Source organism: Zootoca vivipara, chromosome 16, assembly GCF_965207765.1.
Source record: "Zootoca vivipara chromosome 16, rZooViv2.hap1.1, whole genome shotgun sequence".
Taxonomy (NCBI): domain Eukaryota; kingdom Metazoa; phylum Chordata; class Lepidosauria; order Squamata; family Lacertidae; genus Zootoca; species Zootoca vivipara.
The window spans coordinates 3,152,652-3,170,782 of NC_142599.1; the positions used below are offsets into that span (position 1 = coordinate 3,152,652).

Genomic DNA, 18,131 nt, shown 5'->3' on the forward strand with positions numbered 1-18,131 from the left:
TTAGTATGCTTGGTTGCTCCTTTCCGCTGCATAATAAACTCCAGAGGTATTATATTGTCATGAGGTATTGTGTAAAAAAATCTAATTAGAACATATGAGCTACAGAAATAAAAGGCCTGGACATGCACAGAGTGTACTTCCCTTGCTAGGGAAGGATCTCTGAAAAATAATAAAATACTTACTTTTTCCTTTTTATGATTTCTGGGCATCAGTGATTAATAAATGTTGATCATATTGCTTGACTTTATTTCAATTATATGCCTAAAAATCTGGCCCAGGCTCAATGATAATTCTATAAGCTCATCAAGGGGTAAATGAACAAAGGAGTTTGGGGAACCTTACACTAGAGCAGGGGTCAGCAACCTTTCTCAGCCGTGAGCCAGTCCACCGTATCTCAGACCATGTGGTGAGCCGGACTATTTTTTATTGGGGTGTGTGTGTGAACGAATTCCTATGCCCTACGAATAACCCAGAGATGCATTTTAAATAAAAGCACACATTCTACTAATGTAAAAACAAGCTGATTCCCGGACCGTCCATGGGCCAGATTTAGAAGGCGATTGGGCCGCATCTGGCCCACGGGCCTTAGGTTGCCTACCCCTGCACTAGAGCTTCTGAGCTTGAGTCCTCTGAGGTATGGGAGGGAACTGTGATGCCCTTGGGCTAGAGGTGACTGGCTGCATGGGTGCTTCATGCAGAAGTGCTTCCAGGCGGTTAAGTGCTTCTTACAGACATTCCAACTGCCTAGAATGGAACCTGGGGCCTTTTGCAAGCAAATTATGCCAGCAAGCTGGGAACTTCCCTCGGTCATTTGGGTATGACTCTTAATCACACCATACTCAACCAGACAAATATCTGCTGAGCTCAGATTCTTTCTATGCTTGTACAGTGGTACCTCGACTTACGAACGACTTGACAACCGAATTTTTCGACTTACGAATGGGGCAAATGGTCGCGCGCTTACGAATGTCTCGACATCCGAAAGGAAACTGCGGCAGTTTTAGATGGGGATTTTTCGACTTACGAATTTTTAGATAGGGTTGCTTCGACATACAAATTTTTCCGTTTCCAATGCATTCCTATGGGAAACCGCGTTTCCAATGGGACTTTTCGACTTAACGAATTTTTCGACCTACGAAGGTGCCTTCGGAATGGATTAAATTCGTAAGTTGAGGCACCACTGTATACTGCACTCTGCTCTTTTCTTGGTTTTATTTTAATAAAATAGTGTTTTCACTTTATTTGCATATAGTTTTTGAAAGCTACCATGTAAACTAGTGGAAGATGGTAAACATTTTGAAATACAAAACATTGGGTTTTAGCTTGATGCATTTGCCAAAACAAGGTTGGCTGTTGCTACTGCAGGGAAAATGTGATTACGTGTAATTGTGTTTGCAATTATTTACAAATGCAGTTACCAGGGAAAATGCAATTATATGAGGTTTATGCCACAATAAATCTGTTAAGTATTTAAGGTGCCACAAGATTTCATTGTTTTGCTTTTCCCTGTTTTATTTCTCTGAGCCATTTGTATTTTCCAGATACCTTTATTGTATGATCATTATTAATGTCATTTCTCACCTACTACTCCTTCCTTCGGAGCTGCTGTGGATAATATGCTATTTTGTTCCCTGCCTTTTGCTTCAGATTCATCTCCATGTGTGATTTGTAATAATACTGTTGAAGCAGCAGCCAAGAGGCTTCTTAAACAACCCAGAGTGACGTGGAAATGACATCTATCTATAAATCAGTCCGAACTGCAAACATCTGAGGAAGATTTGCACTTAATCCAATTTACTTCAATCTTGTGCTTTACTTAAAATGACACAAATGTCAAAATGGGACTTTAACTCTCCTTGTTGGAGCATCTCCTGGTGAGAAAGGAAACATATGGCAGATTCCTGTGCATTGCTGACTGTCAGATATTCGTGCTTGAGATTTAAGCAGCCTTGCAAATACGTTTGCAAAAGTTACTACTCGTGCAGACTATTTGTCTGCCTGCAACAGGGGTGGTGAACTGATGGTCTGTGGACTGAGTCCAGCCCCCAAGCGGTTTCTTTGGCTGCACTGACTATGGCAGAATCAGAATCTGCAGCAGGCAACATCATGGTACTTGGCTGGATGGAGAGGTTTGCATATTGTAGGGAAGTTGAAAGAGGACAACTCTACCTTGCACTAGGAACTTTGCATGGTGTTTGATGTTTCTCCAACCCTTTGTTGGATTCAGATTATTACTTACTTCAAATATTTATAGTGTATACTTGACTTGAAGGCCCCAAGTTGAGGAATACCCAAAATGGTAATACAGAACTGAAAATAAAACAAAGCATACTTCAGATAATTATTACTTGTATATTCTACATGGCATCAGGGACAGAATAAAAGCATGAACAGCTCACATTGGTTTGGAGGCTTGGGAATGAGCCACATGCTGCTATCTACAGGCAACCCCCCATTTACGTGCACTCTATTTGCACACGACCTTGCACATGCACGGTGCCGGGAATCCAGAAGTGGATCGAACCCCAGAGTGACCTCCTGGAGTGTGAGGAGTCCCTCCCCAGAGCCTGAAGAGGACATCCTCATCGCGCTCTGGAGAGGGTCTCCTTGTGAGCCAGGAGGACTCTCTAGGGTGTTGGCAATATATACGATTCTGGTTACATGCACAGAGGTGCGGAACATAACCCCCACGTAAATTGGGAGTTGCCTGTACTCTCCTTGCACTCACAGGGCTTAATAACTTCTTTCCTGGTTCAATCAAAACATAGTTGGTCATAAATCAGGATCAGAAACCAGGGTCAACCCCTGGTTTGAGGGCAAATAATGGCTTTGGCCAACCCTGTTTGTCACCTATGGGGGGGGGGAAATGTGAACTATGGTTTGTTTGTTTGTTTGTGCATAACCTTTTTATTATATTTTCAAATTTTACAAATTCTTTTAAACAACAATCAGAACAAATCTCTCATATCTCAATGATTAGTTGAAACCAGGATGTTATTCCTTAAGCCGCTGACATGAATGGAGGAGGGAGTATAGAGATTGTTCGTGATACTCCAATCCAGATCATGGAGTACAAGAGCTGACTGCCCATAGCCAAATTATGTGTTTGAATAAAACCCATATCTGTCCAACACAATGAGTTAGATTAGAAATGGGGAAGCCTTTTCAGCCAAGAGTAATATTCCCTCATGGGAGATCACCCGGGGACCGCATGCCAGCAATGTGCAGGACTAGAGGCACAGTGGGCCGAGCACAGCTGTGACTCTTACCATTGTACAACAGGCTGCACCCCATTCCCATCCATACAAAAGCCAAGTGTTTCTACAGTAGGGGGGATGCCATGGGCTGCAGGGCTCCCTCCAGCGGATGGGCCCAGGATGCAGGTGGCACAGGGTCTGCAGGGCACTCCAGCCTGCCTCCTGGCCGTGGCTGCCCTCCAATGGGCCCAGCACTGCTGAAAAAAGCAGGGTGGCTTGTGCTGCCAGGAGGGCACCTGGAAGGGACACCTGGGAGGGGCGTGGCTGGTGTGCGCTGGCTTGAAGGTTTCCTTCCTGAGTCCCGGTGCCCTCCCAGCGGCGCCCCCTTGATTTTTCCCCCCCCGACAGTGCTGGGCTGGTGCACACCAGCTGCTTCCCTCTCGGGAGGGATGCATTTGCTCAGGTAGTGTACCCCGCCCACTTGGATGCCCTGCACCATGGAGGGGGGAACATGTGCCCCCCCGTCTCAGGCGCCACTGGGGGTTGCTACACTGGTGTGTTTCTGGATGTGATGTGCACTACAACACTGTCAGGATCAAACTTGGATTGGCAGACTCAGACAGAGGAAAAGGAAGAAACAGAGGGAGGCTGAATTGTGGGAATCTGGGTTAGAGGGAGCAAGATCTCCTTTCCACCCTGACCCGCTGATTTGGAGTGGGGAGCAAGGGTGCCCCACCCTCCTGCGTAGTGGAGAGAGGTTAAATGGAAAAGTGAAGTCTTCTCACCTAGAACCGTTGTCAGTTCAAGGATGCATTTCAGCCAGACTAAAACACTCAAGCAGTTTTAGTTTTAGCAGTTTTAGTTTACATTTAGCCCTTGGGCGGCATAAACAGGATTGGGTGAGCCACCTTCTCCCTCCCTAGTTGCATCTCAAATACTGTAGATCAGGCACCCCCAAACTGCGGCCCTCCAGATGTTTTGGCCTACAACTCCCATGATCCCTAGCTAAGAGGACCAGTGATCAGGGATGATGGGAATTGTAGTCCAAAACACCTGGAGGGCCAAAGTATATTGTAAGAGTGAGTAAGAAACCCACTTTAAATTTTTTTACTATGTCTGTCTTGCATGTGCTCCTGCCCTTTTTCCTCCAACTCAAAAAAGCAATTTCAAGGTACTGTATATGGAAGATTGAAAGTTGGCAATAAAATGACTTTGGGCAATAGATACACAAATATTTTTAAAATCAGTGTATCATGTTTTGGATTTTAATGTCCTATTCGCTGCTTGGTTGACTTTTCCTTTTGGCGTTTGTTTTTAAATGAGAAGTGACTTTAATCTAAAGCATACTCAGTAAGTCATCTATATGACCCTGTGTTTTGCATGTTATTTTTAAATGGAAGCAGGCTGAGCATCTCTCCACCCCACTCCACCTCCCTGCTGTGACTCTCAACCTTCCCAGATTCCATAACAGCTCTCAGAATCAAGATGTCTTCTCTCTCTCTCTCTCTCTCTCTCTCTCTCTCTCTCTCTCTCTCTCTCTCTCTCTCTCTCTCTTTTATTTTGCTTGCATCATCCTCAGTAATTGAGGGCTGCTGTGAGTCATGTTGGGGAAGTGTCTTTCTCTCTCTCTGAAGATGAGGGCTCCTCTAATAATAGGAACTAATAAAGATGCTTCATTTGGACAAGGGCTGACAGTTAAGTGGTGAAGGCACTGAAAAGGGGAAAAGCAGACCTTGCCCAGAGCCATGCACAGTTTTGTGGCAGGCAGGCAGACTTGGGGGTGGAGTGTGGGATGGTGGGGTGACAGAGAAGGCATTTGTCTTAGTCATACATGGGTTTGTGTCCCCGAAAGAGAAGTGTTAGAAACTGAGATAGGAAAGCTAGGGGCTAAATGGCAAGTTAAACCTAGGTCATGGGTGCAACAGCAGAATGTCTAGGCGCCCTTTTTTATGACAAGAATACAAAGCTGAAAATGAACAAACTGCAGCTATAATATTATGTTCATTTTTCATGTGGTCTAGTCCTTCTCCTGCCCACCCTGCTAATATTCTTAATAGGGTCTCTTCTCCAGTCTTCAAAGAGTAACTGGAAGTGGGGATGCCGAAAAAGGTCCTCCTTTCCTTCCACTTTGCAGTTTTAATCTGAAATCTTAGGCACAGTACTGCTCCCAGAGCTCAGAAACTACTTGCGCTAATGAAATTCCCTGTCGCAACATGCGCCTAGAACAATGGGAGTTTTGAACACTGGAAGCAGGAAGTAGAAATGATTGGAAAATGTGTGTTGCGGGTGTATATTGGCCCAGTTTGCATGTTACAATAAACCATAGTTGCAGGTGAATGCAGAGATCGCTCCCGTTTGACTCCTTCCCTACTGTGTTTGACTTGAAATGGATTTTGTTAGCTGCCTTGAGGCATTTGTGCAAAGGTGGGTAAACAAGTAAAGGGGTTGTGGTGGTGATGTTGGTTTGCATATTTTATTGTAAGCATTCCTTTCCTGCCTTTCCATTGCAAAAAGAAAGCAACACACAATCATTTCTGTGGCAGATAATACCGCAGACTTGCCTTTTAGCACTTTTGTGATGATTATTGTGAGAATTTTTGTTTTTTGTCCAAGGACCATCAGCAAGAGTCATATTGAAATCTCTATTTTTATGGAATGTTAGAATCGTACCGTTGGAAGGACCCATGAGGGTCATCTAGTCCAACCTCCTGCAGTGCAGGAATCTTAACTAGATCATCCATGACAAGTGGTCACCCAGCCTCTGCTTAAAAACCTCCAAGGAAGGAGAGTCCACCACTTCTCATGAGAGTCTGTTCCACTGTCAAACAGCTCTTACTGTCAGAAAGTTTTTCTGGATGTTTACTGGTAGTTGGAATCTCCTTTCTTGTAATGGGAACCCATTGGCTGGGGTCCTACCTCCAGAGCAGGAGAAAACAAGTTTGCTCCCTCTTCCAAGAGAGTGTTGGATTAAATTTTTTTAAAGCAAACTTTGCCATATTGTATTCCTAGGGCTAGGCAATACTTCCCAAAGCAAGTAAATAGTCACTTATCTATTCATCTGCAGCATTTAGGATTTGCCTGTAGGTCAATGTTCCTCAAACTTGGGTCTTCAGCTGTTGTTGGACTACAACTCCCATCCATAGCTGCCAAGTTATCCCTTTTTTAAAGGGAAATTCCCTTATGCTGAATAGGCTTCCTCGTGAGAAAAGGGAAAACTTGGCAGCTACCCTAGCTAGCGGGACCAATTGTCAGGGATAATTTTAAAAACTGCTCTACGCAGTTAGCTAGGGAAGCTTCAGAATAATTGTGTTCACCACCTGCCTCCTTCCCTTGATTCTCAGTGTATGATGTGGAGCATGCCGGGTTACGGCAGTGGGCTATTTCAAAAAGTTCTTGGGCTCCTCAATTTTATGGAGGTGTTTGCAAGAAGGCCCTGGACCCATTATGGAAATTAGCATTTGCTTTCCCAAACCATTCCAGTAGGTGAAAAACAAAATGGAAAAGGGGTGGTGATTTTGGGAGGAAGAACGTCCTGAATTTAAAACCGGGGGGGGGGGCTTTTTCTTTGGTTTCGTTGATGTTCTTTGAAATGGAAGAACACAACAAAAGCCGTGTAGCGATGCAGCAGAATTCAAAGCAATCAAGGCACATATTTTGCAGCTTTTATTCAGGATGTTCAATCATTAAAAATATTGTTTTGTGATCCAAGCAATTATGTTCAACAAAGGACTTTCTTGCAGGCGGCTTCCGTGACATTCCAAAGACATCAGAGATCGTTTCTGCCAGAAATACAATTTCTGTGTGTTAGGAAGTTGATGTGTGTGTGTGTGGGGGGGGGAATCAAATGAGCATCACATTTCAGTGAGATAATACCCCCCCACACACACAGGTGCTTAAAATTGAAGGGAAATTAGAGAAGCATTGTTTATCCTAATATGCCAGCACAAGGGACCTGCAAATGGAGGATTATTACGAGCTGTTGGTGAAATGAAGGTGGCTATTGTGTTGTTGTTTAAATATTGTATGTGAAGAATGCAGATCAGTTGGTAAGCATGGATATTTATTTTCCCTGTATGGTAAACTCATCATGTGCTTACAGTTTATTTTCTCTCCTGTGTTTCTCATATGTGGATAGTGGTTTACATTGCAGTTATGTGTGTGTGTTTTGTTTTTTAAGCTGGCCTTGACCTCTATCTGAAGAAAGCTCCATTCAGCCATACCAGTTGTGTTCGAGGGAAATAGTTGTGATGATGGACGTCCTTCCCTAAATCCAGCTTGTCTGCCATTTCTTACTTTCTCATGCAGTGTGATTTTATGAAGGATTAAGGGGCCTTCTTTTGTTGGTTCCTTCCCCTCCCTTTCCCTGTTTGCATGGTGCTTTATGAGAAAAAGAAATGGCTGGAACTGTACTTTTTAATTTGTTTGGAGTCAAGGTAACTCTGGAGGCAGAACCATCCTACCGTTGGGCAGAATGAGGCAGCTGTCTCAAGTGGTAGGTGCTGGGGGCAGGGGTTGCAGCCAATAGTAGTCTTACTCAAAGTAGACCCACTAAATTACTGGGCCTCAGCCATGTCCATTAATTTCAGTGGGGTCTACTCTGAGTAGGGCTAATTTTGGCTACAGCCCAGGATGGCAGCCTGCCTCACTTCCCCTCAAGTCCCCCAGCTGCCCTGCTGTGTATCGCCTAAGCTAGCCATCCCACCACCAGCATGGAAGTACCGTAATGTTCAGCTACTAGCCTGTTGAGATTCTGAATATGGAATTTGGACTTGTGGGGAATCTTGTAATTCTTGAGCAGTCAAAGGTATAGAAAACCAGGCTGCTTTGTTTACAGTTTATCAGTCCTGGCCAGTGCAGAAGCTTCTTACTGCCTGCCAGTTGCAGAGGCCCTTGTTCTCCTTTCTGCTCTGAAGCTTGAAAACAAGGCATCCTCTGTATCTTACGGTTCCGGCCTCCGCTTTAAGGCCAAGAGATTCAGTAATGCCAACGTTAAGGGCAGGTTTCTCCCTTGCCACCACAAATCACCATCCCCTCATCCCCGACATGCAGGTGAGGTTTTTTTTTTCAAGGCTTTACATTTCAGTGGATTCATGTCTCTGGGATGGAAACTTACTCTAGACAGTTTGGTAATGGCAATTCTGCCTCCAGGATTGGGTTCATATGGGCAAGACTTTGTCTGGTTAATATTAATAATAATAGTAATAATAATTAATTAACCACTTTCCACATACATATCTCTAGGTAATTTGCAAAATGCATTGAAAACAGCTTCAAATAGTTAAAAGACAACACAGAAAGAACACCAGATTAATTTAAAAACAATGCGAAGTGGACACTTGTGGCAGAAACCTGTTCATCCCTCTAGGAAAGCTTGTTGAAACAAAAACACCCTTGGTTGTTTCTGGAAAGAGCCAATAGTGGCTGCCTGTTCTTTCTGGGCAGGAATGGTGTGCCACAGAACGGGCAGTGTCCACACTAAAAGCTGTGCTCTGAATTATTGTCAAGAGGGCTTCTGATACCTTTGCAACTTGAAAGAAAAGCTCTTGCACAGACTGCAGTGACTTATAGGGTATAGGAGTGATATTGCGGTCTCTCAGGTAACCTGTCCTGGCCCGTTAGTACCAACGCTTTCCGTTAGTACCAATGCTTGAGTATGGCCCGGTGGCGGATTGGCAACTAGTGCAAATCCCACAGGCAAGGTGTCCTGTGCTGTCAGTAGTTGGGTCTCCACAAGCTACTTAGCCACCACACTCTGCACTGTCTGCACCCCCAAGACCAACGTCAAGAGTAGCCCCACATAGGGCATGTTGCAGTAATCCAGCCTTGAGGTCGCTAATGTGTGTAGCCTCTGTTGATTTGGCAGTTGTTTTATCCCTCAACCGACATGCATGTAGGCAGGCCCACCAGCGCCTCTGGTGTCCGTTTTTGTGGTCAAGAGGGGATGCTTTATCAGCGCAGACTGATTTTGTAGGCTGAGGAGGGGTTGGGTGAGGGAAGAGCCATTCTTCTTCCTCTTTCTTAATACTTCTGTATGTACATACATTCCACTTTCAGTTGAAATCGATGTCTGTTTGGCTTGTTGTTTTTCTCATCTTCAACAGATATCAGGAGAAAGTGAAAAGGGAAGCAGCCTTGTTTGTGGTGGGGAGGTCTGCCCCTTGGTTCTGCTGCAAGGTTTGCAAAAAGGAAAGCAAAAAACCTTTAAAAAAAGTGCTCTTGAACAAGGCTGTTTGCTTGAAAAGTGGGCTCAAGTTGTGTGCTTCCGAGAAGATGGGCAGCAGCTGAGTGGTAGCAGCTTTCCCATCTGCCCTGCAGGCAGCGGTGGGCAATTTATGCTTTGTATAATTAAGAGTTAATGCCAGGAACCAAGCTTAATGCCTCTTTAAACAGCTGGCAGTCAAGGGCGTGCATGGAGACATTCGTTACTTTTAATAGAAAACCTGACAAAACGAAGCACAAGACCATCTCCAAGCAAAATAGCTTGTAAGTGTCCCTAAAAAGCCAGCAGGTTGTAAAACTCTGCTTTATTTGTGCATATATCAGGGTGGTCTCCACTTTGGGGCAGGGAAGCAAAAGCAGAGTTTGGACACTTCACATTCCTGCGTCTTTATCTGTTCTGTAACAATGAACTGCAAGAGGGAAACCAAAATCAGGGACTGGGAAGGAATCCCCTATGTGGGAGGGATAAAAGAATTAGTTAGTGTCTCTTAACTTTTTTAAAATAAAAAAGACAGTGCAATCCTTTGCCAACCTGGTACTGTTCATATGATTTGGGCTACGACTCTCATCAGTCCCAACCAGCACGGCTGCGTCCAAAACATCTGCATGGCATCAGGCCGACAGAGACTGCTGTAGATACCCACTTGGATGTCAGCATTTCTCTGTGAGATGAGTGTGCAAAAGATTGCATCCTAAATTTGGGTGCATGGATGATACAGCTTGATGCAACGGTGCACAGTGTGGAAAAATGGTTGGGAGAAGTGTTTTTGCCTTCTCTCACCCAGGGAATTGGATTTGGCATTATTGGCAGGTCAGGCAAAAGGGGGGCCCCTCCAACCATATATATAATCAATTTGAATTTACTCCCCTGCAGTGTCTGGGTTTAAAAGAGGTTCATACAAATTTCTGGTGGAGGATCAGTCTGCCATTGACTTCTAATCAAGATGGCAGCTGAACTTCCTGTTGGCTGCAGGGGGGGGGGAGTAGCTGGGGAGAGAGAGCTTGCTGCGCCTTCAAGCCTTTCTTCAGGGTGGGCTTATCTGGCAAGTGTGTTCTACGAGTAAAGAATTTGTTGCCCGTTTGTTTAAAATTGTAGTAAAGTTAAATAATATATACCTGTGTAGGATAACAGAGGTTGACAAGTGGCAGAGTGACTACGGAGTGATAAGAAAAGCTAGAAACTGAGGGTGTCTCCAACTAGTAGACCCGTTGAAGTGGAGGGACCTAAGGGTTCATGTTCATAATGTGTCTGCTCTGATAGAACTTAGCTGGATACAGCCTTTTCTTTGGCTTGAACTCTTCTCAGGTTTGCTTGGGTCAATTGAAACTAGGAAACTATACCCATTAGATCAGTGTTTGCATTGTTTGGCCACAGCTTTTTAGCCTTTCAGGCAGGAGTTTTTCTGAACTCTGCCTGCGGATTCTGGTAATTGAAACCTGGACCTTATGCATGCAAAACATACACATGGCCACAAAGCTGTGGCCTCTTCCCAAAGTGATTTTGACTGTGCTCTAACACACACTCTCTTCTCCTCTTGTTTACCTTGCAGTCGCAGCATGATTCTTTAGTGCTTCGCATCACAGATTCTGGGGATCCCTCTCTCTATATATCTACACAAGAAAAAGTGAGACCCTTCTGAGCTGCTTCCACAATGTCTGGATCTACCCAACCTGTGGCGCAGACGTGGCGAGGGAGTGAAGCCCGTTATCCTTCTCATGCCATGTCCTACCCAGTAGCAATAAGTCAACAGCATGTGGTGAGTGTGTGGTGCTCTCTCTTCTCCTCTGTTCAGTCAACAAGGCCAACTTCATGGTGGTGAGCAGGTTTGGAGCCTGGGTGTGTCTGACCGTGCTAGCTCCAGGTTTTGGAGGGCTCTTAGGAGGTTACTTTTATACTGAGTCAAACCATTGCTCCATGTAACTCAGTAACTCATGTATCTGACTGGCAGCGACTCTACTGTATATCAGACAGGAATCTTTCCCAGCTTTACTGTTTTTTTTTATTGTGCTGCGTAAATTATGTTCTTAATGTTGTGCATACTGTCCTGGGATCTTTGGATAAAGGGTGGCATATAAGTTGAATAAATCGTAATGAAAATACATGGAGATGCTGCGGATTGAACTTGGGACCTTCTACATGCAAAGCAGGTGCTCTACCACAGAGCCATGGCCCATTCCTTGGGCATGACACCCTCCGTGCTGCCCCCTTCCTAAACGTGTATATCTACAGTAGGTCCAGGGGGCTGCTGTCAGTGGGTCTACTTCTTGAGTGTGGCCCCCTCAGTACATACCCAGGCATGCCAACTTGTGGTGCCAGCTGAGCTTGTGAAGTGGGACCCACTGACTTTTTTGGGGGAAAAAGAGGCATGCCACGTTCAAGCATCTTCAATTCAATCCCGCTTAGCTGGCTTTTCACAAAGTGCTCAGGTGTGGACTTTCAACTCAACATGTGACCATGTGTGAAAGTTGTCCTGCAGCTAGCCACCATTTTTATTTTCCAGAAGTCATGTGGGAATGATACTGCATCATCTTATAGATCAGGGGTGGAGAACCTCAGGGTCTGGAGCCCTGCTGGCCTCTCCCTCTGGCTCCTGAAACACTCCCTAGGGCTTATCCTTAATGATCCTGCCTCACATCCTATATGCATCACTTCCTGGCTAGAAAGTAGCCCTTGAATGCTAATAATGTCTAAATTCATGCTTGTCTGCCTAGAGCAGGGGAAGGCAACCTAAGGCCCGGGGGTTGGATTATTATTATTTCCCCCACCACTCTGGGCGGCTTCCAACAAAGATTAAAATACATTAAAATATCACATATTATTTATTATTATTTATTGCCTTCGCAATCCGGCCAGCAGACAGTCCAGGAATCAGAGTGTTTTTACATGAGTAGAATGTGTCATTTTATATAAAATGCATCTCTGGGTTATTTGTGGGGCATAGGAATTCGTTCATATTTTTTTCCAAAATATAGTCCGGCCCACCACATTGTTTGAGGGACGGCCCACGGCTGAAAAACGGTTTCTGACCCTTGGGCCTAGGGGATTGAGAGAGGTGTGTACAGTAGGAACTAGCCTTTCTGTACAAATGAAAAATTTTTGTTTTGTAGCTGCACTCTGGCTCTACCCACCACTCTCCTCTGATATATATAGAAATTCCCCTGGATTTATGGGAAATAAAAACAGTAGGCACTAGCTCCCTAGAAAAATGGACCCTGCCACTGATGCTGCTAGCGTCTCCTGTTTTCAACCCTTTCTTTCCTGACCGCTGCAAAAATAGCTGAAATTCCCCTTTACTACCTGCAGTCAGAGAAGTGGGAAAAACAGAGTATTTTTTCTGATCAACCCTGAGCATCCATTAAAAGCAGCAAGCTTAAACTGGTTGCAACCAAACTTGTTGCACAGGTTGTGATTTGCTTTACCTAGATCAGGCATAGGCAACCTTGGCTCTCCAGATGTTTTGGAACTACAACTCCCATGATCCTTGACCACTGGCCCTGTTAGCTGGGAATCATGGGAGTTGTAGTTCCAAAACATCTGGAGAGCCAAGGTTGCCTATGCCTGACCTAGATCAACGCCATTTTGTTTTCTCCAAGAAAATCCAATCTGCAGATTAACTTAATGTCTTCAAAGTAATCCTTCCTCAGCCAGCGCAGATCAGCCTTTAGCTTCCTTCTGAACAGGGGGAGAACCAGTCCGAAATGACTGCCTGCTAGGAGGTGGCTGAATAAAGGGCTCACGCCAACCTTCTGGGAATAGCTTTTGGATTGGCAAAGATGGTTGCTGCAGATTAAACTCATAGAATCATAGAGTTGGAAGAGGCCACAAGGGCCATCCAGTCCAACCCCCTGCCAAGCAGGAAACACCATCAAAGCATTCCTGACAGATGGCTGTCAAGCCTCTGCTTAAAGACCTCCAAAGAAGGAGACTCCACCACACTCCTTGGCAGCAAATTCCACTGTCAAACAGCTCTTGCTGTCAGGAAGTTCTTCCTAATGTTTAGGTGGAAGCTTCTTTCTTGTAGTTTGAATCCATTGCTCTGTGTCTGCCAGGGGCTGTCTTAGAGCTTAGCAATACAGTACAAGTTGGCTGCCACCACTCCCCGCCGTACAATTCCTTAGAAGGTTTAGGGAGACTCCTTCTGCCCCTTATCTGGGTTGCACGGTTTACCTCACAATTTATAACCCTATTAGCAACCAAATGTCTAGTAGCATCCGAAGGGTCTGGCTCTGGACTCAGCTTCGCTCATTCAAAGGCAAGTAAGACCAACCAAGAAATACTTTTCAGTATTTATTGTAACTAAAAGTACTTATAAAGAGGGTGCACATTTCTTACAAAGCATACAAATAAAAACAAAACCTTAATTGACATTACTATCTAACATAATCACACATATAAGTTCCGTCTTAATAATAAATCACAAAGTCTCTCCCTCCGTCCCTGCACTTCAGCAAAGGGGCATGGCAAACACCCTGGCAGACTTCCAGCAATCTTCTCTTCGACAAAGGTTGCCAAGGGAGGGCCATTTGCACCTAGACACCGAGTATATATCCTCATTAACCCCACTAGGTATTGCGATTTTAAACCAATGGAAGGGATACTTTAATCCAGGGGTCAGCAAACTTTTTCATCAGGGGGCTGGTCCACTGTCCCTCAGACCTTGTGGGGGGCTGGACTATATTTTGAAAAACACCTTTTGATATTGACTTGGCACCATTATTTTGCCCGCTCCCAGCCTTACCCTTGGCATACATACTGTATATTCCTGCGTATAAGACTACTTTTTAACCCAGGAAAATCTTATCAAAAGACGGGAGTCGTCTTATACGCCGGGTCATATTTCTTATAAGGCGAGTCTATCCCAAACTCTATATTTTAACTGGAAAAGTTGGGGGTCGTCTTATACGCCCAGTCGTCTTATACACCGGAATATACGGGTAATTTGTGTTCGGTTTTGAGCTCACAGTTGGGCTAAAACAACAACAACACTGAGAAGAGAGCTTGTTGGGCGAGGAGGGAAAATGTGGTTGAATTGGAGAACTTTGTCCTCTGCCCTTTTCTAGCTCGGCCTTCTCTTCTCTTCTCTTCTCTTCTCTTCTCTTCTCTTCTCCATCTCCATCTCCATCTCCATCTCCATCTCCATCTCCATCTCCATCTCCATCTCCATCTCCATCTCCATCTCCATCTCCATCTCCATCTCACCTCATCACCTGCTGTTTCATGGGGCTGTTCCTTGCATGCAAACTTATCACTTCTTGCCAATCTTGACCTTGACAGCCACATCTCATTGCTTTCTGACTCTGTGTGTGATTTTCTAGGGCAGAGGAAAAGATGCTGGGAGGAACTGGGTGGTGGTGGTGGTTGGGAGGCATGGCATTGAGGGTCTGCTGAGGTGCCAGTCCTTAGGGAACTTCTGTACCAGGGTTAGGAAACCTCTTTCATACCAAGGGCCACCTTCCCTTCTGGACAGTTTTCTGGGGGCCACCATTTCAGTGGTGGGTGGGGCCTGAGGCAAAAGTTACCTAGTTTCTGCACACAAGGGAGGAAAAGGTGGCCACTCTCACCACTCTTGAGCCAAGTGTCATAGGCCCTGTGGCACCAGGGTGGGAATGGCAGGATCAGAGCATGAGGACCCTGAGGTTGGGGGTGGGAGAAGTTCAGGTCGCTGGATGCCTCTGTAAGGGAAGGGGGTAAGACCAGCAACATTTTCTTGTTGGGAGTCAGAAACTCTTTCCAATCTACTGTTGTTTGTTATGACCCTCCAAGCTGTTGGGTTAGGTGGGAAGAGGCGGCGCATGGGCTCTAGGTTTGTGGATTTTAGTGAGGGACCCCCTAACCCCCCCCCCCCCGCCAAGCACTGTTCACATTTGTTATTTGGCAGTAACCTTGGAAATCAGCATGCTCCATAAGCAGGAGCTGTGTCTTGATTTAGCGGCTACCTGAAAGAGATTTACCCCCCCCCCCAAAAGCAACCAGCAGCTTTGCAGATTGATGACAAGGACAAGGTCACTGGAACAATGAAGGTGCTGTTGTCTCTCAAGCCGGTTGTTGCATCCATGCAGATAAGAGCCAAATGAGTAATTCAACCTGGTTTACACTGCTGACCCTTATCTGAAACAACATATTTGATTACAAAGGAGTGCCAGATCCCTTGTTTTGTCTTGAATCTGCAACTCTTGTTTGAAAAAAGCTGGAGCAGGCAGCTGTAAGTTAAGGCGACCTGCTTGATCAATAGCCTCCTTTTTTATCTTCTTAGAGAAATTTAAATGCAGAGAATTCTTTGTTTTTTGGTAGGGTTCCTGTAGCTATTAACTGCGTAAGACAGGGCTAAGGAACCCTTTCCAGACCAAGACCACATTTTGAGAGCCATATGATGGTGACTGGTGGGGCCAGAAGAAAAAGAGGGTGCAACAACAGATGCACAATTTACATTCCAGTGGCCCATCTATCTAGTCCAGCATTCTGTTCTCATCAAGGCCAACCAGGTGTCTGCGCAATACCAGCAAGCAGCACATGAGCACAAGAACACAACCCCCACTTGTGGTTTCCTGGTATTCATAAACATTGCTGCCTCCAACAGAGCACGACCGTTGTGGATAGTAGCTCTCTCCCCATGAATTTGTCTAATTCTCTTCTAAAGCCTTCAAAGTTGGTGGCCCATCATTGCCTCCTGGGAGCAAAATCCAGAGTTTGATTCATGAAGAAGTATTGTATTTCTCAATCCCTAATCCAGGCAGGCAAGAGTTCGAGGACACATTTCAGCCAGGCAAAAACAACCAGGCAAAAACATTGCTGGTGGCAATCATTTTTGGAATGCTGAGATGGAGCCTGTCGTAGCTGCTTGATAACAAGCACTGAGCAATATTTAATAAAAATGTTATCAATAGATCAGTAGACGGACATGGATAGTTATCCTTGCAAGTTGTGGCTCTTTCCTGGAACTTGCTTTCTGCAAAGGCGGAGCAAAACCCTCAAATGCTTTTGGAAGCAATGTGGGAGTTTTAGTTGGACCAGCTTGCTTATGGTGATGGTCTGGGTTGGGGCTCTGGAGTGCAGCCAGCCAGCCAAGCTGGCAAGCAGGGTCAAAGATTCTAGAAGCTGAACTTGCTCAGAGTAGCGAATTGCACAGACTGAGAAACTGGGCCAGAATCAGACAATTTATAGTTACAGATGGGACTCCATTGGCTCATTAGGGTCACTTGATCCCCACTGAAAGTGGTACTCTAGTACGGCCATTTGGCCAAAGAGTTGGCAAGCTGCTCGCCATTCTGGCAAGCCACCATGGCTGTGCAGAGACAAGAGGTGTCGTGTTCCCACCACTAGATTTTCTAGTTCCTTATGAACATAGTTTGCTGCCTTATGCCATGTCAGACCATTGGTCCATCTTGCTCAGCTTTTGCCTGCAGTGACTAGCAGTGGCTCTCTCAGCCAGGGGTCTCTCCCAGGCCTACTCAGAGATGCCAAGGTTTGAACCTGGGACCTTCTGCATAAAAAAGACCCTCTTGACACTGAGCTATAGCCCTTCCCCTTGCTACCTTAAAAGGGAACATCTGTTTGCCAAGGATGGAGGATTTCTCATAAGTGGACCTAAATATGTCTCCACTGTTTTAATGTCTATTTCCTTGTGATGATACTATAGTCTTTGGCTCTTTGTAGCATACAGGGACGCACGGTGTGCTGCAGCTTCATTTACTCTGTGCTGCTATAAATGATTCACAGAGAGCAATGTTGGCTTTGTACCTGTACAATTTGTTTGTGGCGGATCCTATTGCTCGGCTGCTGCAGTACTGAACTTTTCCATTACAAATGGCTTTCCCACTGATTAGGAAGAAGCAGGGAAATTGAACAGCTGCAGATGGTCTTATTTGGCAAACACATTTACTGCTGCACTTTCAGTGCTTCCCTCAGGGGGAGAAGACTAGAATTCAGTGGTCTGGGGCATCCTTTTGCATGCTGAAGGTCTTAGAGTTCAATCCCTGGCCTCTCCAGTTGAAGAAAAGCCAAGAACCAGGTAACAGGTAATGGGAAAGACATCCCCCCCATGCTGCCACAATTTGCAAATTACAAATTAAGGAAGGTGGATTTATTTATTATTTATTACTTGTTTATTGACAAGTATTGGAGACCTGCTGACGGTCTTAATCTCCAAAATTGTGCAACCTTAGAATAAGCATATATAACACATTTGATTGGGTGGACAGTATTAGGATCAAATATTTGAAAGTTCCAACAACAATATATATGGAATATATTGGCTAATAAAAATAAATTTGATCCATTTCAACATGCTAAAACTTACTCTGTGGGGAAATCCTACTTCAATAATTGGAAAAAAGATGGTAATATGGAAAAACGGAACAGTAACAGGTGTATTGACCTAGGACCAACTGATAGATGAGGAAGACAAATTTTATACATACAATGCTCTAGGGCAGAGCTTTCCAGACTTTTCATGTTGGTGACACACTTTGTAGACATGCATCACAGGGTGGATTTGATTTAAATCAAATTGAAAGCTCTGCTCTAAGGGGAAACTGCCATCTGTCAAAGGTGGCCCAGTGGTAATACTTGCAGCTACATCTTTTAGTAACTTTGCTGTGTCCAGCCTTCACAGCCCCTGAGACAACCAAAATTTGGAGCAATTGGCTAAATCATTTGAAACTAAAAAGCCAGTGATTACTTTTTATAGATATTTATTATCAACAAAAAAGTTTGGT

General features: G+C 44.9%; 1 protein-coding gene across 23 annotated transcripts in view; it reads left to right on the top strand.

Moving 5' to 3' along the window:
- Positions 1-18,131, top strand: part of NCOR2 (nuclear receptor corepressor 2) — a 361,690-nt gene that overhangs the window by 81,330 nt on the left and 262,229 nt on the right. For all 23 annotated transcript variants that reach the window (XM_060269894.2, XM_060269902.2, XM_060269904.2 and 20 more), the window contains exon 2: positions 10,967-11,173. In XM_060269894.2, coding sequence (XP_060125877.2) covers positions 11,069-11,173 — 105 coding nt within the window. In that variant the 5' untranslated portion in view covers positions 10,967-11,068. The remainder of the gene's footprint in view (positions 1-10,966; positions 11,174-18,131) is intronic.